Here is a 27,467-nt window from a genome sequence, read left to right as displayed (position 1 = left end):
TATTTTTTTTATTGTGTCTTAACAGACTGTGTATCTGCTATGTAAGCCTCCAAAAAGCCACAGAATTAAAAAACAAAAACAAAAAAGAACAGTCATATCCTTTGCTAAAGTGAGAGCGTTTCTCTGTCACATTGTTTAAGAGGGTCATCCATATCCCAGACTGTCACAGCACCCAAGCAGCTCCATCCTTCATTCGTTTCCCATCCTTCATTCCTGGGCTCTCTCCTCCATCTGTCTGTCAGGCCAGGACTTGACCTCTCACCTCTGGGGGCCTGCCCATCTTGTTACTCCTAACCCTCAGTTGATTGTGTCACTGACCAGTATTGGTTAATGTGTCTCATTTCAACAACCCCTTAAACAGAAAATTCAGGCCACACCATTCACAGCAAATATTTGAAAATGATATCCATGAGGCCGTGAATGTGAAAAACGTCAGGGTTACAGGAAAGTGGCCTGTAGAATAGATTTAGCTGAGATAATTGTAAACAATAGCGGTTTCGAATTTGAGGAGTAGTAAGTATTAAAAGGAATGTTTTGACATTGTGATCCCACTCCTCCCCTTTGACCACAGTAGCAGAGCTTCCAGTGTGGACATCTGATACGCTGTTATTTTGTATGTGCACAGGCAGCGAGTTACCACACTGCATCTCAAGCACATTTCAGTCGAGACGGAGTGAAAAATACGAAGATGAAAGAGACCATCATTGTCATTAAGGAAAAAAAAATACTGTATAATCTTCTGTGGGGGGCGACACCATTAGTGGAGTATTAAAGTAAAGCAGTGTAGATTCAGATATCTTTCACCCCCTCATCCTTCTCCATTTCTCTCTGTCTCTCCCTCCCTCTCCCGTCCTTGTACCTTGATTCCTGCTTATGCCCAGACTGATGAGCCCAATTTGGACTGGTTCTGCACTTGGCTCAGTTTGATTAATAGCTCTGGGTGAAGTAGCATCAACGCTGCCTCGTCCTTGTTCACCACACACACAAATACTGACACACATACACACAGCCACTCATTGCCACCAGACCAGCCTTGTAATTGATGACAGAGGGCTAACCATTTGCAAACCAAATGTGTAAGAGGAAGACAGAGCAAACTCTGCATCTAACACCTCCCTACCTCCCTCTTTTTGTTTCTTTCTCTCCTTCTATCTGTCTATCTCCACACCTTCTCTCGCTTTGTACACAGCTGCTCTTTCATTAGACGTTTGTCACATTGATATGAAGGGCCAGGGCAGCATTGTGACATGCTCAGGAGGCAGTATAAATATTTGATTAGCCCTAATGGAAGTCGTCACAGCGCGCTAATTGCGCCACACATTATCTGAGGTGCCATATCAGCAGCGGACATCCCCTTTGATCCTCCCTTCGTCTCCCCCTCCTCTCCTCTTCCTTTTATCCCATCTCAGTCTCTCTTTCTTTTGTTTATGCAGTTTATTTTGGGTTATATGTCATTAACCGACCCCCGCCCTCTGTTTTCCTGCCTTCTCTTGTCAGTAGCTTCACTTGTTGTTGTCAGCTTTCTCTCAGTGCCCACTGACGTCTCTGTGTGACGAGAATCGCCTCCTTACTATAAGTGTGTGTCTGCTGTGTTTTGTTTGTTGTCCTCTGGCGCTCGGTTCGCCAGTGTTTCCCCCTGTGAAGTAACTGAGGCTGCATAGCTGCAAGGGCCACATCTGCACACACAGATGACAGAAGACTGTACACAGTAGGGAACGTACTCTTTTGTTTTGGTCGCTCTCATCTGCAATTCATGATAGAGCACTATTACATGTGATAGAGACATAAAACGAACTGTTAAATATGAATACATCAAAGTCTCTGGTGCTGAGTGGAATTACATGTTTTTGAATGGACTTTAAACCAAATGAGATGGTGATTTGATGTGTGCTGATATTTTGCCATGAAGTCACCGAACAGCTGTCTTTAATAATTTGATTGTAAAAGAAAATCCTTTTGGATTTTTATTTTTTATTTTTTTGCCAGCTAAGGAGTAACGTGTCAAAAATTGCCACACACTTGTCGGCCGTAACAGCTTGAGAGTCAGTTTTTAAAAGAATTTGACATTTACTATTTTTAATGATTTTCTTAAAAGAGGTTTGTAGTAAGCAGTAAGTCATTTTTTTATAGCACCAGTCACCACTCAGCTCAGTGACTGTGCACCTACATCGCGCGGCCTCTGTTTTGCTTGCTTAACTTTAATGATGCTTTGAATTTAAATTATTTCCTCTTAGTTTTTTTTTATGATAAATGTGCATCCTTTAAGCGTTTGTGATCCTTTTGATGTGCACACAATGAGATTTTTTTTTCTTAACATGTCCTTCCTTAACCTCCGTCCTGTGTGTATTTACTTGTTGTTATTTACAGCGCGTCTCCTGCAAAGATCAGTGACATTGTTCGGTGTCGCTCCTCTTTTCTCTCTCTCACCCTCCCTCGGACGTTTCCATTTAGCCAAAGACAAAACAAGTTAATTAGATCGGAAGTGCGGGACTATCAATGGGGAATCGGTATTCAAATCAAGGCCTCGTCTGAACACAAACAGCAGGAAGCCAAACAAGATCCCGGCGCTGCTGAATGGGAGGACGGGAGAGGGAGAGAGAGACAGAGAGAAACAAACAGAGAGCGAGAGTAAGGGAATGAGAATGCCTGGAGTTGGGGGGGCTCACATTAGCAGAACTAAGCAACCACTCTGTTTAGGTGTTTAATCCACCATATATTTGTACATCTGTGTATCTTTGCATGTGTGCATTAATAAGCTATAGCTCTTAATGAAACTCAAAAGTAATACTTCCACCGTTGCATTAAGTTTAAGTTCAAACTTTATACTTTATATCGCTGTAGCATTTAAATTCTTTCTCACTTTGGTTTTATGTTTTTATTCTCACTGTGCTCTCTTATTTTGGAGTTACAGCTCAGCACCATTGTAATCTAGAGCTTTCTGCCCTCAACACGTTTTCCACAATTTAAATAAAGGTTAAGTAAAACTCAGGGGTCCATAAACTGGAGGACTTCCACTTTATCTTTAGGCAGAACAGTATACTGCATGCTGCTGTTTCTTTGACAAGAGAAACAGAGACTGAATAGCATTCAGCTTAAAGGTCAAACATGTAGCTTTTAAACACTGATAACAATAACTTGGATCATAATTTGTAAATTTTTAGCATGATTTCCATAAAAATCACAACCGCTGCTGTGAGGTTTAGTAAAGTAACCTTTAGCAGGCTGAACATTACAATGTTTGTCACTAGTTGGTGGCACTAACAGAGCAGAGAGTGTTATTATTCCAGTGTAACAAAGCTGACTCTTTGAGAGCATGTAGTAAAGGCCAGTGAAAACTATTTTCAACACGGCAATTACCATTACCTTTTCAGTAAAGTGAAATAAAGGCAAATACATGCAAAGCAGTGTCAGAGAAGGGGGACTTGTAGATAACAATATCATGTTAATGACGTGAAGTAAAGGGGTTTGTTTAGTAAAACGTGTCCTTAAGCTGATCATGGATTAATATTACTGGAGTGGATCAGAGAACAGCCGTCATATGCACCATCTGCTTTTGTGCATCAGAAATTCACTTGTCCTTTTTTTGTTTCACCCAACACATCCTTCCCTCCCCTGCCTCTGTCCCAAAGATGCACAACCTGGTTCTCTGCTCTGTTGCTGCTTTAACTAATAGAACAAAGTGTATTTTTACGTTACCTGTAGGTAGAGAATCAGACTTTCTTTCCACATACACAAATAGATATGTAAGTCAAAGTAAATGGAAAGGACGGGAAGGCAGATTCAGGGAGAGGAGGAGAGGAGAGAGAAGTAGAGAGGAGAGGAGGGGTGGGAGGTAAAGGTTCCATTATCTCGTGTGGAGGGCCACCTGAGCTAAAGACAGCCATTTGTTCCCAAATCGACCTGTCGACCCCCGTCTAATTACCAGCCAATTATTTCCAAATGGACCGCATTCACCCCACACCCTGCACACTTAAAGAAGAGAGGCACAAAATTGCCTCTTTCTGAGTCTCTCTCTGTTTCTCTGTCTCCCTCATTCATTCTCCCAATTCCAGTATCCCCTTCTCTCTCTCTCTCTCTCCTTCATTTCAGCATTTTATTATCCAATGATAAACACGTTTGTGGTTATTGTTGCAAACTGTTGCAGTCAGTTTCCCAACCAACCACCCACTTAACCACACACACACACGTTTATTCCCAGGTTTCTCTGAGGTTCTTTGGATATTAATTAAGTGGCCTAATTGACTCTGAACCTGTGTGTGGATGTGATTTTTAAGTGTGTGTATGTGCGCATGTGCATTTGATTTAAAAGAAAAAATGTATATTTGTGTATATTTTCACACAGATACATGAACACAGACGCAACCCTCATGCTCATATCTCTGTATTATCTGTCTCTTGCTCTCTCTGGCACCGGTCAGTCTCAGCAAGCCGATGTGTATCGATGGGTCCGGCATGCAGGAGCCACCCAAAGGAGAAGGAGGCTGTGCTGCTGTTCCCAGAATTCTTTGTGGTTGGCCTCCATTGTTCGCCACCACTTGTATACAGTATTGTCAGACTGATTGTGAGCCTCCGCTCTCTCCCGAGCTGCGAACGGCTACAGAGCGAGCTGAGCAGAGAGAGGAGACGGAGGGAGAGGGGATGAGGAAGAGGAGGAAGGGAGCAGTAAGCATTGTGTCCCTCGCTCGCCATTCTCCTGCCTTCCCATCTGTTTCCCTCTCTTCCTTCCTGTTTCTGTGGGATAGTGAACAGGTTAGTAATAGCACCAGCACAGCTCCTAATAGGGGAAGTCATGGTCGGGAAATATGATGGATCGGTTTGAGATATTATCAGGCTGAGTGGCGCAATAGTTTTGAACTCTGACACCTAGCTGCTTGCTGGCTGACTTTGATCACTTTGGTGCAGAGTGTGTGTATGTGTGTGTGTGTATGCCAGTCTGAATATATTGCACTATCTAAGTCTAAGTGTTGGTGTCACTTTATATGTTTATGTAATGTGCATTTGGCTACATGCCTGTAAACACAATACTAATATTAAATGCAACAGCTTTGCAAAATATGTCCTAAGCCATCTAATACGACATGTTTGTTGTGACCCGGTTAGTAGAGATTCACCTCTGTGCAACTTGTGCTGCTGATGCATTTATTTATGTGTTGATGGGTTTTTTTTGGTCTAATAATTTAAATATTAAAATATAATTGTTATTTTCCAAAAACAAAAAAAAACTAAACTAGAAATTTGGTGCTTAGTATAAATTGTTGGAAAAGTAAACTCTAACCAAAATAGAAGGGTCGTTTCTTTTAGGAAGCTGTAACCAGCGCATGTGTTGCATAAACATTTTAATGAATTGTTCATGAATTTATTTGTCCTAATTTTTGTTTCATTTGTCTAATCACACACTTGGGCAACAAATCTGTTCTTTGAAGCATCTTAAGCACTGAATTGATAATTAAGATACTTAATTATTTGACTAGTTATAACAGCACAAGTTGAACTAATTACAATTATACAGTGTAATGAACTCCTCTGTGACACAATCTTAACAAAACATGACCATGAAAATCTTCATAAAGCCATGATGGGCTAGTGTATTAATTTGTATTAACATTTACAGGTGTTTGTGTTAATATATTTGCCCCCTGCAAAGCATTTTCTTTAGTATAATATATATTCTATTGAGCACTAGTTTAAAATCCCCACAGGGATCATTTAAGCGTCATCTGATCTTATCTAATATACATATTGTGCAAAGTTCCCGTGTTTGCTTAATGTGTCTGCTCAGATGTGTGTGTTCTGCTCATTGTGAGCTCAGGCAGGGCTGTGTACCGGCCCCCTGGCTGAGTTTGAAGCTAAGTGGATTAGCATATCTTCCATGTCAGCTCCATTCACTGTGACAGCCCGATGACATGGGACTGTGTGATGGCCGCAACCCACCTGACGTCCACAGCTCAGGCCTCTCAGCAGGTGGTCTGAGTCTGGGAGGCAGAGAGGTAGTCATAGATGGGCTTAAGGAAGCCAGAGTTAGGGATGAGTTGAATTTTTCTTTTGATTTGAAGTCATTTCTTTCAGTGTTTCATGCTGAATAGTGTCAGACAGTAGTAGTAGTCCTGTGAAAAGTGGAGGCTGAGAGGTACGCCCAATTGGAAACATGGAACTAGAGTAGACACTCTACTCGTTGAACTCTAGAAGACCTCTGCTGGTCACCTGCTTTTTTTTTTTTTCTTTTCTTTTTTTGGTACATTGATGCCTCGCACCTTAAGTACAGTTTGCTGTACTATAACTGTAACTATATATATAACATAACACACACAGGCATATTCCTTTTTTTTTCGTTCTCTCTTTTCTTTCTCCTCTGTATCTCATGGCCTTTCACAGTTCAGCTTCTCCCATTACTCTTCCAGCCACCTCACTCTCTCTCTCTCCCACATCTTCCTCCATCACCACCCTTTTCTTCCTCCTCCTTCTCCACCGTGTCATGCCAGGCTAGCCAGGCAGGGCTAACACTTTTGTCAGGGTGATTAATAGCATGCTGTATTGTCGTTAATTCACTGGCTAATGACTAGAGGGAGCAAGCGAGAAGAAGAGGAGCGGAACAAGGCTGGAGAGTAATAGACTGATGTATGGGTGTAGGCAGAGGTGAATATCATCACTCCCTACCCCCCCTCCATCGACACAAACACAACCTCAGACACTGCTACTGTGACCAGAAAAGGTTGGGATGTTGCGCACACTCACACGTGCTACTCACTGTATCTGCAAGCACAAATAGATTATAGGAATTTAGTTTAATTGAACAGTTAGTTCAGGTCCTACAGGATCTCCCTGCACTTTGTAATCACTGAAAAATAACTGAACTGGACTTCTACCAAATATTGCACTAAAAATGTCAGCCTGTTTCTTTGTTATGAAACGCATTAGTTGCATTTAAAATACTATCTGAGTTAGAGTAAAATTAATTTCCTGGGTACTTGATTGTTTCTCAGTTGGATTATTTACATTGTGAATTGGGATTATCTTTATGTGAACTACTACTGTGACGATCAGTAACACTGGTATAATTTGGTGGTAAAATAAAAAGGAAATAAACTGAAGATTTTAACTTTTTTTTTGCCTACACCAAGCATTGTCTCAGTTTCTCTTTGCTGCAAATTACATTTTACACTCATTTATTACAGTGCTTAGCAGTTTAGGCCAAAGACTAACATGTTACCAAAAGGATGTCTCCCTTATACATATGCTCACTGATTTGCACACAAATAGACACACAAGATCCTGCTCACTCCTCCCTAGTTAATAAGAATGGATGAGTTTATTCTGCACACCGTCTACCTTGGTACTCCCCTAGCTGGCTGCCTGGCCTCCCGAGTGGCTTGCTAAATGAAGCTGCACCAGGACTCCGTGTAGGGACGCACGCTAACACACACACACAAGAACAGGCAGATGAAGTGAGAAAAAGACACTAAAGAGTAGTGTAATAGGATGTTTCAATATAGTGTAAGGAGTTCTCTGTTCATCCTATCTGCTGTCATGTTATCTCAGACAGTATAAGCAGTTTAACTTTTTATAGTATAATGTTTAAACTATGTTTTTTAAAGGATGTGGATCAGTAGTATTTCATTTATTGTAAGTATACAACTCACTTTTGATATGATGTTGTTTAAAAAAGTCGTAAAATTAAGTGATGGCCAAAAGATTATATTGATTTCCACCGCTTCTCTGGATATTGACACTTGTTCTTGCTTGTCATCGTAAATCTGATTCTTTAACAAACTGAAATATATCTTCATACCTTAAAAGGACAGAAACTATAAAATAGATTTACGAGTTGTTAAAGCAGAAGACGGGATTTGACTGCAGTTTGTGCGTACGCGCTCACACGCGGGTGTTTTCAAGAGCCAACGTCACTGGTCCTTTTTGCATGTTTGGGAGGTCGGCTAAATGGAAATATAGAAAACATATCCCACCATACTGTCCCATAGCATTAGCAACTTAATGTGCTCCATCACCTCATCTAAAAGGGCATTGCAATAGTAACACTCATTTGCTATTGTCTTATTCATGCTTGGTAGCTCCAGTGGTGGAGCTATGTGTAGATGTTAAAATGCGCTGTGGGTGTTAAGAGTTTAGACTAATTAACTTGTGATATTGTCATGTGATTCTCACTTTTCATGTTCTTGTCTAATTTGTCATTTCCACATGCCAGTCCCCTCTTTTGCACCTCTGTTCTTCCTGTTCTTCATTTCTCTATTAATCTTCTCTCTCTCCCCCCTTTCCTATTTCCCCTTCCTTCCCTCTAGGGGATGTTTGCCACTCAATTTAGCAAATGTAACTCAATATTGATTATTATTAATATTTATCATGTTTGTGAACGTGTTTTCTTCTGGTGCTATTAATCTGGCCTGTTAATAAATGTCTGCGGCCTGGACTCTGGGACTCTTGGGACCACAGGGCCACCACATAAACACACACCCACACACCTGCTCTCGGCTGCAGGAGGTTGCCTGCTGTCTTCTATTTGCCTGGAGGCTTGATCAGGTCTCAATGGGCACACACATGCACACGCATGCTATTGGAGGACAGAATACCTCTAGGCTGCTCAGCACAAATAACACATCAATACATCAGCCGTATTGTATTGGTGCTACACACAAACACAGCAGTGCACACTCACATATATAAAAACACACAAAAGCTTAAGTCTGTTTCATGTTGAGCTGCACTCATCAAATTCTGTTCAATTTTTTTATGAGGAAATATTCACACGTGCTGTAGTTACAGCTTTTTACTATTCACTACGACAAGAGAGACAAAGTAAGAGAGTGACGAATTCAAGAGAACATGCCAGGTACAGCATATCCTATGTCCTATACTGGTGAGACATATTAAGAGAAGACTTCCTATGTATAGTATTCACACATATTGAAGAGCTTGAACACAGTAATGCTGGGTTCGGTATGTCTGGATTTAAACCTTTGTACTAATTTAGAATCTGAGCAGCATGTGCAACCATACACAGGAAAACACAACTTTAAACAACAGATTTGAATGCAGGTTATGTAGACCTGGCACTGCGATCATTCTGCAGTTGCTCTGAAGAAGCCATGTTGTATTATTAAGTGTTGCTCGGAAAATATTCCCTGGTGCTTTTACAAGGGGAAACAGTGGCGTTCTTGCTTGGAGAGGATTCCCGGTATTGTAGCAGAACCTCTCCCCTGAATGCCCTCTCTCGGCTGCCTCGTCACATGCTTTCACTTTGAATGTATGGCACTCTTGTTCCACTGTGGAAAAATACACCATTGTACAGTCTTTTACCTCTCAATCTCGCTCACTGTACCTTTAATTTGCACTTGTTTGAGTTTTATAGTGGCCTCTTTCCTTCTCCCCTCCTGTTTTAAAGCAGAGGGTGTTTAGGCTCCTTTGTGTGGAGACACAATCATCAAAGGCCTGCTTTACTACAGAGGTACAGGTACCAATATCACTCTGTGGTCCAATAATGCGGCTAAGTGGGACCATATTGACACAGTATAGTGGCACAGCGATATTCCAGATTAGAGTCTGGTTTGAATGCAGCCCTTTACACACTTACACACACGTGCACATGGACACATGAGGCTCCTACATCAAAATGTTTGGTCATTTATTGCTCAGCGAGCTACCCTTTTTTTATATATCTGTCACGGGCTACACATTCTCCCTCTGCCATCAGTTTTTTCTTTTCTTTTTTCTCTTCTCTCCATATTTGGGGCTGGTGCAGATTTTTGCATAGTTTTGCCCTTTCCCTGGATACTGTCTTTTCATCAGTGTCTGGCTTTCCTTTTGAATTGAACCAGATCAATTTACGGCCAGACAAAGATACAGTCTCTGTGTGCGTTGGAGGGAGAAGGCAGTGAGGGAAATGGGACGTGTGTGTTTTATGATGGCCATCATTGGCACACACGTCCTATTTCCAGCTTTCTTTTATTGTTATCATAGCCATAGTGTGTACTGCACTGCTTGCTCTCCAGCATACACCTGGCTCTGAATACTCAGGCTATTGTTGGCACCCACAGCCTGTTCTAGCCCGTGCCCTGCGGTGCTTTGCAATATATGCATATCTGTATCACAAAGTAGGAAGATAAAAATGTTTAATTACAATTTTACAAAGATTTTTTTTAATGGTTGCTGACTTTGCTGGAACTTAATTTGTCCTCATGTGATCCATTTTTTACTGAGATTTCTTTCATCCAGTAGTAAGTGTTGTTTCTTTATACCTAGACTATGTCAACAATACAGCTCAGTTTTTATGCCACAAGGCACATGTGTTTGTGTGCGTCCAGGCAGACGGCAGAAAATGACTCCAGATCTCTATCTTTCTGCATTTAAGTCTAGTGTGCTCTGATTAAACACAACCACAGAACAATTTGCCTGTTGTAAGGCCCCACGATTAAACCGCTGATTTTCAGCACCATGTCAAGTTATTTTGCCATGGCAACACTGATTACAATGTTATCAGCATTTCATATTTTTAGTACTTTTACTTTTTTTAATCTTGACTTTTGAAAGGAAGCATATTCTGATATTTCTTTAATGACTTGTGCTTGTTTTATGTGCTTTTCTTTTCAAATTGACATCATTACATGCATACATCAACATCATATCTGTCATATCTTGCAATTTCACTGTGACATGCAGTAATTATGAGACATTATCTTTACCTACAGCAGCATCTGATCTCTTTCATATGTTTACAGTACAGTAACAGCTCCTGCAGTTGCAAACAGATGTGTGTTTGTGTGGTAGTCAAATCTTTGGTATTATAAGCTATGATACAAAGCAGAGAGCTCAGTTTATGGCATGTATTTACAATTTATCAAATAAATGGGATGCCTTCATGTGGCCTGGGCCCGGCTCTCAAGCAGAGCTTCGTAGTTTTCCACTGGAATAACAGTCGTAGAACAAGCAGCCCATTGTAGCCGCAGCCAGCACCAGGACCCCCAAGGTGCGAATTAATGATTGACCCCTGATGTAATCAGGATAAATAGCTCCCCGTAAAAGAGAAAGAGACGGTGAGAGCAACAGAGAGAGAAAGAACAACACATAGAGCCAGGGATAGGAAGGCACTATCTGGCTCAATGTTTTTTAAGAAGCCCTCAGGGAGATGAACCTAACATCTCTTTCTTGGTCTTTTGAGACCCAGAGCTAACATACAGTTGTTTAAAAGCAGCTAAGTCGTCAGTTTTTAGACTCCTTCCCTCCTCCTCTTCGTCCTATTCTTGGCCCCTCTCATTATTTGCCTGCAACTCTTTTTGGTGCCCGTCAAACATGGTCAACTTGTCTTACATAGTGGGGATGAGTGAGTCCTCGTCTCTGGTGGCGAGTAATCTAAAGGTTTCCTAGCTTTCTCTCCAGGCAGCATTTTTATGAATTAACAAAGTTACGACTCAGAGTTGAACTTGTTTAATATCACGCTGTGTTTGCCATTTCTGCCTTGCTTTCCTACTTCATGAGCTTCACAAAAGATGTTTTGTTCATTAAAATTAAGAGAGTTTTTTTTTTTCTCTATATCCTTGTTACTCAATTATTTGACATAGCTATCTGCATTTTTTTGTGCACAGAGGCTCTTAAAGCCAAATGGCGTTTAATAGATTTTCCGAGGCTGTCTTTCGGCTTGTCAAAATTGCTCTCAATGGGTCAAGTGCCAGTGTGAGTGGGGGAGTGAAGAGAGAGAGTTACTGAAAAAAAAGTATTTAACAGCCTGAAAACACTTTTGATTGTGCAGAGGGAGCAGCAGATAGGGCTGAGTTATAAAACTTTAATTGATCTGTGAAAAGTGGAAGCTACTGCTGGCTCACACGTTCCGATGCTTAATTGCACGCCTGGTCTGCGCCCTTATGAAACTGTGATCATTAAAAAATGGGTTCTTTTCCAGTCAAAATCACTGGATGACGCAAAATCAGTCATAAAAGGCTAGATTTTACTGCTGTAGCTTTATATGATAAGTTTCCCGGATCTGCGTGAACAGGCTGCAGGTTTTGCCAGGCACTGAAAAGCCTTTGTCACGTGCTTTCATGGTATCACATTTCAAATTTAAAGCTTACATGACAGTTAATTTAACAGCTTTCACAGTCTGCATCTGTCACTGGGCAAACGGCCACATATTTATCATAGAGCTGAAAACTGATGCACTCCACAATGTACTGTTAAATCGAATGAAACAATCATTTCAATCTAGATTATTAATGATGTACAGTTTATCTCTTACAGCAAGGTGGATTGAAGTTCTGCTCGCACACTTATGTGTACTAACAAGCTGATTTTGAAAATGTCATGTTGCAGCTCCAGCTGAAACCTGGGAAGTGGTAGCAGACATGGAAGCTAGCAGAGGGAGAGAGCTTGATTGGAACCACTCCTGCTGTAATTTTGGGCCTAGTTAGCCGTCTGATTGCCAGCCTCTGTGTTTAGATAATAAAACTGCAGTTGTGCTTTGACTAAAGACACCAGGATCTGTCTGGAGACAAAGAGTAGAAGACACACATACACAGTGTAGATGTTCTCAGGCACACACACAAAGAAATATCCAGAAACCTGGGCTTGGTTTTTGACTTTTATACTTTTTGGTATTCAGTTGAAATCACCAAATAAAACTGTCAGTCATCATCATGTCTGGCCAGATGTGAGATCTTTCTTATTTTTTGACCATATCAGGTTGTTTTGAGTTAAATCTTACTTTTTCTGATGTTCATGCTTTCTAACTTCGTGTAACTCTTGGAATACAAATGGTATTTGTAGAAAAGACATTTGTATTACTCATAATAAGATTCTGAAAGAGGTATTGTATTGGCAAGAAAAGACAGGTATCCTTTCAGCACTGATCTTTAAAGAGGTGCACGATATTCATCTACAAACACACACACACACACACACACACACTGTACACGTCATTTTCACTTGTGATAACTACAGTTGTGTTGTGAATCTCTGTGTCTGAGTAATGGTAAGCAACGTGGTCAGCGATAGACAGAACTGTTATTTGTAAGAGGAGCAGGCAGAAAACAGTGACTGTGAGGGAGCTGAGGATTTTCCCTATCAACGACTATTCATCAGATGAATGTGTATTCTTTTCTCTGCACTCCTAAATTCTCTCCTTGCACATGTGGTTATCTGACACTTAATAGTTTTGGAAGTTTAATAGTTTAAAATATCCTGCAGAATTTGTACAATGTTTTTCAGTTATACCTCTTCTATAGGACGTGTTTATTAACAATCGTCTGTGTGTGTGTGTCTTGCTCTTAGATGACAGTGAGCCAGTGGACAGCATGTACGACACAGAGGCCGACCTCCCAGGTTTAGCGCCTGGCAGCGGAGGCGGTGCCGACAGTCCAGACGATGATGCAGAAGACGCCGTCATCAACATGTCCCCCCTGCCCTCACCGACTCCTTCTCATCCAAACAACCACCACCACCTGCTGCACCCCCACCTCTACGCCACCCACCATCACCACCACCTCCACAACAACAGCAACAGCAGCAGCAATGACCAGGACTTCAGCACACCTAAGGAGGGTTCGCCCTACGAGGCACCTGTCTACATTCCAGATGACATTCCCATTCCAAGCGAACTGGAGTTGCGGGAGTCCTCTGTGCCTGGTGCCGGCCTGGGTGTATGGGCCAAGACCCGCATTGGTGCTGGTGAGAGGTTTGGTCTGCACAGCACACTGCATCATGGGACCACAGGCAAAGACAGCTCCTTTGGATGGGAGGTAGGAACCAACCCAGTTTCTATGTGCTGTATTCAAGTTAACTCCTTCTTTGTCCTTTCTTTTCACCATAACTGTCTAACCCCACTGAGCATTTGCAAATTTTGCCGCACAAAAACAAAAATTAGCACTAAAATATAAAATGAAAGAAACAGTGAAGCAGCACTGAAGAGGGTCTCCTCATCATTCATCATCAGCATGGATGCCCGTTTGATTTGCATCACATGTACCTCATCTTTGATCCTTGCACACATATACAAAACACACACCCACCCACAATCTTAGCAGCGCAGCAATGTCAGATGGAAAAATCTGGCTGATTAGTGGAGGTATCAGCTTTTCTGGGCGACGGTCCGAGCGAGCACACTCATTTGGTCACGCCACCTGATATGGAAATGGAAGAAGCATAGCCCAATGTGGTGGCTGCATATTGCACTATTAATTTTCATTTCAACATGACATTAGAGGATATTGAAGTTGCTTCAGTAAGCTTGTTAGGCAAAAAGGAACTCCTGATCTCTGTCTCTGTCTCTCTTTCTTTCTCTGTCTTAAATACCTAATCAGAGGTGAAAAATACTGGACTGCTTTTTATTTGACTGACTCCTTTAGGGTGCCGGTCTTTCATGTAGTCTCATATTACATTCCTGTGTAGTAAGGACTAGAAGGTTGGAACAACCAGTACTTCAATTAGACACCTCCAGCTGATGTACAGTACAGAGTTTACAACTTCGTACATCAGCTGAACCAACAAGCCGTGCAAACTTTTTTAGAGAATTTTTGCACAATTTTTCTGAATTTTTTTGGGACATTTTATCTTTAAAAATCCAAAATAAAAAATGTATACATAATAATATATACAATATAACTAATCCGTCAGTGGGGGAATTAAGACTTACAATCAATATTAGAAGTTATGTTCGCAAAGCATGGGAATCATTTTATTCAGTTGTTCCTGACTAAAACTATCAACCTAACATCTCTGAAAAACTTGTATCATAAATAATCATAATGAATCCCTCATTGACAACATTTGAAAGGAATTTCTAAACGCTCTCTTAATAGGTTCAGCCTGAAGAATTCCTGGTGGTTTCCCCCAAAGTCTTCATTTCTTTTTTCACCCTGTTTTGTTCTGAATTGTTGCAGGAGCATGCAGGCAATTAGAGCACACAGGCACACGCTATATGGCAGTGTGCCAGGCTGAACATTTTCCTTTTTTAAAGTTCATATTATGGCTAGCCATTCTGGGTGCAAAGGGCACCTCTCCAAAAGCTACAGTCTCCCTGTAGCTCTCATGTTTTCTCTCAGTTTTCCTCCTCCTTCCTTTTTTCTCCCCAGACACCAGAATAATGCATATTCATCAGCTAAGCTTTTGCTCTCTGGCTTGTAGAAAAAAAAAAAAAAGGCCGCCTTCAATTCTAAAAAGATACATTCACACATGTGCTCCAAGAAGTGCCAAGGATATACACATACAGAAACCACTTCCCTAAAAATGAAAACCAGCATATTGTTGCACTAAGAAGAGCAGTTTAACCCATAAAGATGGAGAAACGGATGAATTGGCACTTTCGAAGTAAGATACTGTTATGTGATCCCACAGAGATCTTTGTCTCTTTTTCTAATTTCTAAACATTGTACTCACCACCTTTATTCTCATTATCATGTATGTTGCTGTGCCATTCACCTGAGGTCACTTTTGTTTCCCCTCAAAGTAAAATCACAACCGTCAATCGTTCAAAAAGAAACAATTGATCCTGCTTTTTTTTCTTCCTTCTTCTACTGACTGGTTTTTGGCTCAGGCCATATTATTTTTTTAAGATACCCTGTCTGGTTTGGGGCTGGAAGCCTTCAGGGTCTCTCCTCTCCCAGACTCTTATCACAGATAGTCATAACAGTCAGCCTGTTGATAGTTATCAACAGACTCCCCTAGGAGTTCCATGCAGCCCCTTTCTCCCCCTTTTCACCATCTACCCCTCTACTCATCTACTCCCTCTGGTCTTAGACAAATAGACAGGCAAGGAAGCGATAGAGGTATGGGTGAATGAAAAAACACTTTAAAAGAGACGAGAGCGTAACAAGGATTAAGGATGGATAGAGTAATAAAAGAAAAACATCTCACAACATCAGAAACACAGGAGTTTTACACTGTTCAAGGGAATTATATGAATATCCCTGTGTTATGTTGGTCCCCTGCCAAAACAGGAAAGAATTTGAGGTATAAATATGATCATATCTAACCAAGACCTCACACATTACATTACAGCTCAGCCTTTCTTGGGACGATTATATAATTGGATTAAATGCTGAATTTAGTAATCAGAGTGATTAAGTAAGATTGAGACATCCTTCAAAGAGTTAAAAAAAGGTTTTCTTCTTTATGACCACTTCATTTTAAGTTGATTGAGTTATCTTAAAATCAAATGTTGTAGACTGTAATTTACATGTAGCCCTGTAATCCATAGACACACAAAATCACCAACATTGCAGTTACAAGGTTTTCACTCATGATATATGCCATCTGCAGTACCACACTTGAATCCAAAACAGTTTAACTACATTGAGTGCATTTTTGTGGATTTTTTAGTAAGACTAGCAATAAGTCATTATGTTGGCTTTGCAAGCACCATGGTTTACCAACGAAGCCAGACAACTCTAACAATCGCATGGCAGACGCTCAAGTGCTCTTGGATATCTGAGTGGAAGTGTAGATTGGTGGAGAGAAACATAGGGCAACAGAAAGAGAGAGCGAAAGAACAGGAGTTGGTGTAAGAAGAAAGAGGAAGGCAGAGAGGAAGCCTACTATTGTCTGTCCTGGGGCTTTGGGGACTGGAAGAGGTGTTAACTCAGACTCATTTCAGCGAGACGGACAGCTCAATCTAAAAGCTGCTTTGCTTCAGGCCATGGCCATTCTCTTCTCTCTCAGACTCCCTCTCTGGGCCAGCACCAAGTCATCCATTTAAAAACCATTATGCTCACCCGTTAGCACAACATGATAGAACACCGGGGCCCCAGGTGTACTGTGTGTGTGTCTCCAGTTGTGTGTGCGTACGGCTGCCAACCCCCCAGGATAGAAAGGCCTGAGTAAGCAGAGAGAGGCAAAGCCCTCAGAGAGTCCAGTGTGGGGATCTACTGTCAGACTGACTGCTGCTATTATCTTGGTGGTAGATTGACCTGACTTGCCTATTGATAGAGACATGGCACCAAACAATGGCTGGAGGTATTGTGCTCCTTACTGACTGGCATTGAATGGACGTATAGATCTAACCTCCCTTGGGTTGTCAGATGGCAGGAGAAAGGACAATACATCTGTGGATTTTAGAAGGAACAAAAACAATATATTTACATGTAGGTAATCTACCAGTAAAATGTAAAATCCTTCCTCAAAGTGATATTGAAAGGTACAGCAACTTTGACTTTGATCTTTAGAGGACAAAAAAAGGATAATCAAATCTCTGTTTGTATTCTGAACATTCATGAAGCGAACCAACAGTATGACCAAGCCCTCTCTATGTGATATTAATGATGTTTGCTCTCCCTCCTCCGTACTCTGTAACCCCTGGGCGTGTCCTTGCACCTCTGAATCATGGCTTTTGAAACTTTTCCAGCACCTCTCTCCGAGTTTTGTCTGTTCTCACTGGCTTTTGTTTCTCCAGCTCGGGTGTTGGCTATCTCACAAAGTTCCAGCTTGAAGGTCAATACACATCAGGTGCTCTGGCAAAATCTTACAAAATGTGCAAAGATGGAGTCATTTGCCTCAATTTGTAATTACCAAGTTGTGTTGGGGCATTGTCAGTTTATCAAATGTGAACGGTAGACAGCACAATACCTTCAGGATTTTTTTGTATTCTAAGGCATCACAAGGAGAATTTGTCGGAAAGGACACAGGTTGCATTTTCATAGAGATGTGCATACATCGATGTAAACCCTTTTGGACAAGGTCAACAAAAATGCTTTCACACACAAAAACATGTATCATACAGTCCATGTCAGGCCTGCAGCCATATTTGTCCATTCGCACCAGTGGACCTTGGGATGACTTTGTTTCCAGGCAAACTTCTTTCTCTCTGTCACTCATTCTTTTTTCTGTTTGCTTTTTGTGGGGTGATTTTTCCATATCAGTATCACTCATCCAGTGATGTGTGGAAAGAGGGGAGAAGTATGCTAGCTCTTCTGTTTGCCCTATTATTGACTAAGTGATAGGCTAAGATGTCTGGCATGCGCTCTTATGTCGCGTAGGTCCTACGTGACATTTATCCATATAGCCATGGCATCATGCGTCTCTCTCACTGCTTTGTCAGGTACTAAATCTCTAAATTGACAGCTCACTTTTCACACTGACACGGTGTCTCTTTGTTCTTGACCTAATCGCTGAGCTAAGCTAATGTCCTTGTCTCCGAATGTTTGGGAGAAGAAGTCCTGGCGCACCCTGACACTTATCTGTCCTGACCCACCTCTTGCCTCCTAAAGTGTTTGCTCACCTTTTGTATTTTGAGGAGGGCGGATGGCCAAGTTCTTATGCAGCAAGATATCCCTATAGGGCATTCAAGGTGCAGCTTGCAACTTGTCTGATCTGTTTGCCTTCCACAGAAAGGTGTTCTTTATCTTGATGTTTGGCCTTCAAGGTCCTGGTACCAAACTGATAGGGCAAAAACTCCCCGGGACTGCCAGTAGACAGTAGTCACACCAAGTGAATGGAGCATATAAGACAGAAAGAGAGAATTAGGGTGTAGGATAATGGGAGATAGAGTAGTTTCCTGTTTGATTTGACTAATGTGTTTTCACATTTCTACAGTCAGATAAAGTAACATTTGCTAACTAAAAGACAGGAAACCATCATCCTATATAAATCAATTTGTTCATTATGCCTAATACTACTTCTAGTAAACTTGAACCCCTAGTGTGTAGACTGTTGTATAGCATTAGTGAAGCTTTTCACATAAATGAGGTCATTATCATGTCCTTTATTAAATCAAATCAGGATCATGCTCTGATGATTGTGGCCTTGAAGTGAGAGTATATATTTTTTAAAACCACTTAATACGAAATACAGCAAATCTTGTTAGATCTTGTTACTTCACCTAGATTCTACACACACATACACAAAATATTCCCCACTTAACCTCAGTACCGTCTAGTTATATTTGATGTATATGTCATAAAATTTTATCGTCACAAAAAAGGTATTAACTACCAAGGATTAATGCAAAATATATAAATCTAGTTTTTTTATGTGTAGCTGACAAGATCCACAATATCTAATAGTTTAATGAGGTACAGAATATCATAAAGATATGAATTAGCCTGAATTTACATCAATGCTAAGATAAAAAAAAACACAATGAAATAGTATTTTAATGTTCCAAGTGATGAATATATGCAGAGTATTTACAACTAAGTAAATGCTTTTCATGATTGGATAGATGAAATATTGTAAGGAGCTGCTTTGGCACATGTGTGACTAGTCCCACGTTGTAATGAAAGGGATATCAAACCTGTGGTTTCTAATAACAGTATTGACCAACAGTATGCGGTTTTCTGTCATCATTATTTGACTTTGACAGAAACCCCAAGTTTACACACAGAGCAAAAACACCAGAGAGAGCGCGTAACACCACAAGTCCCGGGCCTGGGTGCTGTAATATCTTCCATTCACGTTCATTTTATGTAGGTTTTAAACATGCCATTAGCCAATTTAATCCAATTTTCCCAGCTTTCAGAGCACTCCAGTGGAACAGATTCCATCTAATATTAAACATATGGTCGCTGTTGCCCCTAGAAACACCACAGCAGAGCTGGGTTTTTTTTAAGGAGCTGTTAAAGACAAGCCTCCTCTGTCCCAGTGCAAAGCATTGTCAATTATCTTCAATGAGCATGGTAATTGATAACAAGGAAGCAGGGCAGCAAATTAAATGTCAGGTTTGATTAGAAGCCTGATGCCTTATCATTTGTTCATAACTCGTTACCAACATCTGTTAATTAGTTAATAAATTAATCTGCAGGGTTTAGATGGAAGGGGCGCAGGCTGCCGAGGAAGTACATAGGGCAAAGTCATCCATCTTTGCAGAGAGTGGAACTCGACAAATATTGTCCCTGGGATTTGGACTGTTATTACTTGGTCATTGGTTTCAGACCTCAGTCACTCAAGCCAAGCATTCTCAAAGGGACCTCTTGTTTGCCTCAATAACCCCCCCACAGTCTCCTCACGCATCCCTGCCACAATGCCATCCTTTATTGCATGAGGTTTCTCTTTGCAGACATGCTTTAAACATTAATTTGAAAACCCTCACATTGGCCCATTAGTCCTCCTGTGGTGAAGTGCAGGTAACTCCATTCCCTGTCTCTCTCACTGTGTATCTAGTGAAACCCCATCGTTCATCATTGCGCTGATGAATAGTCTCATCAGTTAGGGCCTCAGGGCAGGAACAGACAATGACACTGCTCTTTGCCACAGTGGAAGATGACATGTATCAGATGATGTTTGTGCTAGTGATTAGATTTATGCTAGGGTAATGTTTAGCCATAAGTCATGACACAATCTTACCTCCGTTCTGGTTGAGAGTGTAATTTGTACGTGTGTAAGTGTATAGGTGGAAGGCCTTTGTCACAGATCTTTCTTCTATTTACACTTACTTTCCCTTTCTTCCTCACTTCTCAGTCTCAATCCCTTGTGCTGCTTAACATTTTTGTGACTCAGAAATATAATTCAGAAAAGCAGGAGGTGGTGACCTATTAATCAGGTTCCCATGGCTGTTGTGATTGCCATTTTCCATAATCAGATACACAACATGGCCTAAAAGTCTTGGCTTTAGAAACACTTATTTTCATTAACTCCTTGCAGTTCTTGTGCTGTATTGTGGACCTCAATTCATGAGCAGTGAGCCCATGAGGAACCTGAAGCACAAGCCTCTGCATTTTAATTACTTTTTATTAGGTGCAAGGACTAACATTTTTGCACAGTGTGTGTCTTTGTCAGAGTCAAACAGTCGGGTTGCAAGCAGAGCATAAAAAGGACCCTCATAAGCATATGAGTGGTTATAGAAGGAGAGAGAGGACTCTCACCAGTTGTTTCATAATAAAAGTTTAAATTAAATAGTTCTATTCTCTGTTACCTATGTTTATCTCTGTTTTCCAGATAAGTAATATCGATGAACTGCATGTTTGTGTGGAGAATACTGTGATGTGCTTGAACACAAACATGTACAGGCACACTGGCAAACTGTACATTACTACATGCATATACAGTATGTCCACACAAACATAAGGAGACACAGACATTCTCCAATGTTATTCTTTCCTCTACTCTGGCATTTAGAATAACAGGATAGGGTGAGAAACGAAGCACGATGACGACATTAGATCTAAAAACAGTGTTGAATTGTTTAAGTGTCGAACACACCGGTACATCTTTACTTTGGAAAGACTCAGGATTTGCTTGAGTGATTTTCACTCATTTTTTCGACTGTCATTGGGAGCAAGACCTGGCACCGTGTCTGCATAAGACAGCAAGGAGGTTTTAACAGAATCAAGATTTGTAGGTGTGTGTGTGTCTGTGTGTGGAACAAGGCGCACATGTACACATTTCTGTTCATTAATCATGCTGGGCACAGGTCCACCCTCTACATAATCCTAAATCTAAATTTGTAAGATTTCCGCAACTAAAACAGGATCTCACCAGGAGTTGGGTGTAATATCTTAATTTAGTATGAGTACTTATGTCAAGATGATTAATAACAGTTTAAACAGATGTTGCCCAGACGTTTCATTTATGCGATATAATGCCTTATTCAATTTGTAATTCCATGCACTAGCAACTGTGTATTTTGATGTCCAGTGGCGAAATAGATAACTAAAAGATAAATATGTTAAGAGTCTTTCTGTGAGAGACAGAAACACAACATGACAAAAGTGGTATAAAGACCCCAGACAACACATTAAATCGTTTTTTAACTAGAGCAAAAAGGTACATAATAAATTACACAAGTGATGACAGTGTGTGGATATCCTGATTTGGCAAAGCGTTTTTTAATTTTCCAATCTAGCCATCAACCAGATTTTTATTTGCTGCCTGCAAAAGTTTCTCTGTGAACCTGTGATTAAAAGCCTTTGCAGCTAGAAATGTGTATGTGCAAAAACTACTGTTTACTAAACTAGAAAACAAATGAACAAACAAACACAAATCATTCTAGTCCTTGACTCCTTCTCACCATGGGGAACAGTAATGTATTAGTTTGGATGTCTAAAAGGAAAGAGGCCAGCTGGATTTCTTCAAATTCTCTTAATGGTCTAAGCAGTGCACTGCAAGCCTCTCAGTCATCCTATTTTCTATAAATGTCATATGATTCTGCTCTGTGTCACTCCTTCTAAAGAGGAGGTGCGTTGATGTTGGTACAGCTGGTATGCAGCGGTACCCAGCACCTGGTGCCACAGAAGGGTGGAAAAAAAAAAAGAAACTCCTGAGACTCTTAAGTGTCAACCATGTGATATGGAAGCTATGCCAAACAGCACAACAAAATCCTTGTCATATCATGTGAGTGTGACTAAATGCATAAAATATGTCCAGATACAAGCAGGCTCCACTCTCACCTGCTGATAATATTAGATCACATTATGGTCATTTGGCTATTTTCAAAAAAAAAAAATCTTATTATCTGTTAAATTTAGTAAATATTCTATATGTTCTTTTGTCTTACCACCTTTGTAAATCACCTGAAATGTACCTGGAACACAGCTGTTTCTTAGAACAACTATTATTTTAAAAAGCCTGAATGTTTCTGGTGACAAAACCTGTTTCCCTCTGCTGGCCATGAGCTTACAATGCCACTTACTGAGCAAGTGCTTAGGTTGAGTAACTGAAGATGTTTCTTAAGTGAGTGAGAGACATAGCCTAACTTTCTAGTACAACTTTAGAATAAAAGTTTAAAAATAAAAGAGTATAACAATACAGCAAACACATAATACACACACTTTCAGTTAGAACAGGTCAGCTCTTTTGCAACCTTTCTTCCCTCTGTCCTGTGCAGTGGGGAGGGCGTGACAGGAGTCATCATCACTTTCTGTTTTAACAACATTTACAATCTCTGTGCCACAGTTCTCACACACATTCATGCATGCTAACAAAAAACACACAAAAACACAGTGCACTGAGCTCTCTCTAGCATTTATATGATGGATCACCACTGAGCCTTTGGAGGAACCCTCATGGAATATTGTGTTCAGTTGTGCATTCTTACACAAATATGTTTATGTTCTGGTTCACACTGCTTTCAGATAGTAGACTGTGGCTTCCTTTGCTGTGCCAGCTATTATTACTGATGTACTGGCAAGTACCAATCTCTGTTAAAAAGAAATTATATTATTTTATGACAGAATACACATGTTTTTTAATCATACCCAGATCGAGGACTCAAATCTGTTCTTTTGTGATTCATTGATTTTTCAACCCCCTCTTTCAAGCTTATTTGGCCTCACTCTCTATTTCACTCCCTTTTCCTTTCTTTTTGCTCCCTCCTCTTATTCTCCCTCCTGGCCTCCGGGGTCTCAGTGCTTCTAATTCGGCCTTATCAGTGAAGTAATTTAGCTGCCACAGCTTGGGTTTCTGTCGCGCGGCAAGCGGCCCCATTGTCCTGCCCTGCTGTTGCTGAGATAAACCCTCAGATTGAACAAAGTCCGCGCTGACCTTTACAAACTCCCAAATCTCACTCTGTACACCCATCCAACAGAGATTCTCTCTGCCTCTAGCTCTTTTCTTAGGGTGGGGGTGGGGGTGGGGGGTGGATGTGGGGGGCATAGGGAGGCTTGGGGCACATCAACTGGGAGGGAGAAGCAAATGACTGTGTGTGCATGTGTATGTGTGTGAAAGAGTGAGAGTGTGTGGGGTCAGGGTGGATTGAGTGCGCGTGAGATGGACAGGGAAGAGGGATTAAGATGGCTGACTGAGCCTGTCTATATTTCCAATGGCACTTCACGCTAAGAGGGAGGCAGAGGAAGAAAAAGTGCACTGCAAGCAAACCATTCAAGTATGCATTTTTCTATCTCCTTCAGACTGTTAGAGGAGACGTTTGTGAGCCACATTCTGACATCGCAAGCATTCAACCTGAAATATGATTTCTTTCTCTACAGAAGAGACTGTTGCTGAGTTTGTGTCTTCCTCGTACTTGCTGTTGCTAAAATGGCTCATTGAGAGAATCCTCACAAAAGCATCATTGAACCCCTTTTCCCTCCATTGTTATCTATCATGTCCTTCAATTTTTGGCAGAAGTCCCAAAAAGAGTCTGTCGAGATTGTTGCTTTGACACACGGTGAAACTGCTAGAGAGGAAAGGTTGAAGGCAAGTGGTTGGGGGTGGATCAGGTGGGGGTAGATGCTGTGCCGTACAGGGTTTGGGTCACAATGCAAGAGGAGTACTCTCTCCATTGTGAACCACTGTCATCCTTCAGAAACCACTCGACTACCTCTCCATGCTGCAAATCCTCTCTGCTCCCCATTCTATCCGTCTGTCGGTCAGGCAGGGAACCTCATCAAAAGGTCCTGCAGTTGGGGGTTGTGACACAGTGAGTGAGGGGAGGCAGGGTGGTAGAGGGGAGGGGAGGAAGCAAGTGTTGGAACAGGAGGACCCTAAGTTCAGGTGTGGGATTCAGAGTTAGTGATGGAGGATTTGACAGAATCTGCATCACTTTATCTGCAGGGTGGCCTTGTGTTCATCCCACCCTTCATCGCTCCATCCATCTCTTCCTCTCCACTTCCCCCCCTCCACCACCTGCCTACAAGCCACCACCAGTGTTCCCAGGGAGATGAGCGCCACGGAGAAGAAGGCCCACAAGGGATTAACTTTTCACATGGCTGGGAGTCCTCATCTCAAAAGACCTGACAACCCCAGACGGCTTGATTAAAAAAGAAAAGAAGAGAAGAGAAGAGGAAAGGGGGGAGGTAAGGAGGGAGAAGGAGGAGGAGAAGAGGGGGAATTCTTCACATGATGGCCCTGAGAGAGGGATTTTGGATATTGGGTGTCTTTTTTTCCCTTCGTCCAAAGCCCCCATGTCTTGGTTGAGAATGAGCAAATTGTTCCTCCTGTTCTCTCGGCAGTCCCAGTGTTGCCCCCTTCTTAAGATGTGGGTGGGCACCAGCACACATTGTTGACTCCTTGCAGGAAACCTAGAGATGTCCTCAAGTTTAAAAATGACTCACTGGTGGAAATGGTGGATTTTGAATCCACAGTGCACTGAGCATTTGCCTCACACATACAAAGAACCAGAATATTTAGTTTTTAATTCTACTTTTATACATTGATGGGGTTCTATCATGATGTATTATTGATGTGTCATTAATGTATTATCAAAAGCCCTCTGTTGTTCTGTGTATGTCAGCATTGCATTACAGTCAAGGAAGACATTGGCAGAGAGAGTCGGCGAACCGTTGCCGGCTTAAAGTTCTAGTGTTCAAGTGGCAAGGCGCCCTATTTCCCCTCACTCTATCCCAGATAAATTGGGCCTCTCAGGTTTGTCTGTGAGAAAGAGAGGACAAAAATCAAAACAAACGCTCCCACTGAAGTGAAGATGGGAGTAGGGGTTGGCTTTCCTCTCTGGCTAGAGGATCAGCAACTCAACCTAGCGGGACAGCGGGCCACTTAATACCTCCCATCTTGTCCAGGTAAGAGAGTGGCCCGACAGGGGGGTCAGGGAAGGTAGCAGGGTGTCATCTTACAGATCACCACTCACCCTCTGGCTTCCTCCACATGGCTCACTTACCCTCTTCTCATCTCCGTTCCTGGGACACATTCACCCTCTCTTCCCACACCCCTCAGATTGGATACAGACATCCATTGAGGGTTTTTGTGGATGTTCACAACCAATTTGTCTTCAAAGGTCTGCTGAGTTGAGGAAAAAATATATGAATGCTAACGAACAATATACTTAGGGTTTCCAAGATTTTTTCTGCAATTAACAGGCTTATTTAAAAAAAGCAAAAAAACTCAGATATTGAATCTCCAGTTAGTAATTAATGATCAGTATTATTGAATTCTTATAGGATTTTCTGTCACAGACAAGAAAACATCTTCAGGTGACCATAACACAGTAGAATTACATCATCTGGTAAGTTCCTCTGTCAACATTGTTAGTGCAAAGGACAAGAAACTACATATTCAAAAGGTGACTAACACAGTCAATTAACCCTAATATCAACCCAGATTTTCTCATTAATCATGCTGCTTACCAGCCATATGGCCCAGACTCCAAGGAGGCTCTGAACCTATTTGCTGTGCACTTGACCTTGCTGATGGACCCAGGGGAATGAAGGACTTGAGCTCTGTCCCCAGGTTGTTGTCTGCCTTCTTGCAGGTATTCTGGATGAATAGATGAACTTACTGACTAACAGAGTAATCTTAGAATGACCCACAAGTGGTGTATATTTTGGAGACAAAGATATACTTAAACTCAGTGAAGAATGAGAGATTGCATTATTTTTTGAGGGTTGCTGCTTGTACAGCATATGATAGCATTGCAAATCTGAAGATGTCAACTTTGAGTCATTTTATAGACTAAAGGGTTAAAAATAGTTAAAAACTACTCCCTCAAAGTAATGACAGTTTTAGTGCCTCCTCTCCAAACAGGGAAGAGATAAATTATAAACTTGTGTATTAGCAGAACAGAATAAGGCAGTAAGAATGATACACTATTTGATTTGTTATTCTTGTATAAGAAGTTAGCCTCTGTCTTTTCCCCCATAGATAACTGATGTAATAGCTCTAGACTGAACCAGAAAGCAAGATTGTGAAAGTTGTGGTCAGAATTTAAAAATACACTCGATTTCACAGCATGGGTAGTATGTACATAGTGTTGATTTGACAAAATGTATGTTAAGTATGTGATCTCTTATAATTTCCAGTCAAAGATTGGAACCCTGCTATTCCAGTCGTGACAGAAGTGACTGACAAAACTGATATGATACACTGACTCATATTCTTCTGACGGTCACACTAAATCAGTATCCAATCAGTATTTCTTTGTCTGAGCACTCCTTTCTAGCAGCACAGCTATCATTAAGTGACTCATTTAGGCCATCGCAGGTAGGCCCACATCATAGCCTGCTGGTGGCTTTTAATGGGGAATGGAGTTTTTTTCTACTGTAATGCATGCTGAAGTAGCCAGGGCTAATGTGACCCCTATAGTTTGGCACTGCATTAGTGCCAGAACACCCAGCAGTGCGCCTTTAACCTGGGGACGACAGGGCCATGATTATGTTCACCACGGGGTAGGATTGGCCAGTGGACGTTCAGCTATACACACACAAAGAGACATGCATACAATGTCATACAGAGACACTTGGGCAATTATCGGCTTATATTTTCTGCGTTAGTTATATCTTCAGTCATTTTCTATTGAAAGTATTTTTGATCACAAGTTTTTGCCATTATTTAATTCTATTTTAATTTAATGCTGTTTTTGATGTCATGTGTTCCTGTGAGGTATCATTTGATGGTACTTAGTATATAGAGCTAGTAACAAAAATCCACCAATATATATAGTCTAGTAAGTTAGGTAACACTTCCATTTATTTTAATTGTTCAACTTCAACAAGCACACACACACACACACACACACACACACACACACCCGCACACACAAACACACAAAATGCTAAATAAGACAACTAGGCACACTTATTCTGTCTGTCCATTTCCCTCCCTACCACTTTATCAGCTCTACAGTTACTGTGTTTACGGTCTCTATTCACTTACTG

At 41.2% G+C, this 27,467-nt stretch overlaps 1 protein-coding gene across 7 annotated transcripts in view; it reads left to right on the top strand.

The window, feature by feature from the left end:
• Positions 1 to 27,467, top strand: part of prdm16 (PR domain containing 16) — a 160,196-nt gene that overhangs the window by 40,202 nt on the left and 92,527 nt on the right. For all 7 annotated transcript variants that reach the window (XM_026368709.2, XM_026368703.2, XM_026368705.2 and 4 more), the window contains exon 2: positions 13,270 to 13,736. In XM_026368709.2, the coding sequence (XP_026224494.1) occupies positions 13,270 to 13,736 (467 nt within the window). The remainder of the gene's footprint in view (positions 1 to 13,269; positions 13,737 to 27,467) is intronic.

The sequence above is a fragment of the Anabas testudineus genome, chromosome 7, assembly GCF_900324465.2.
Source record: "Anabas testudineus chromosome 7, fAnaTes1.2, whole genome shotgun sequence".
In the NCBI taxonomy this organism is placed as follows: Eukaryota; Metazoa; Chordata; class Actinopteri; order Anabantiformes; family Anabantidae; genus Anabas; species Anabas testudineus.
The sequence above is the reverse complement of the archived record's forward strand: the minus strand, read 5'-3'. Positions and strand labels throughout refer to the sequence as shown.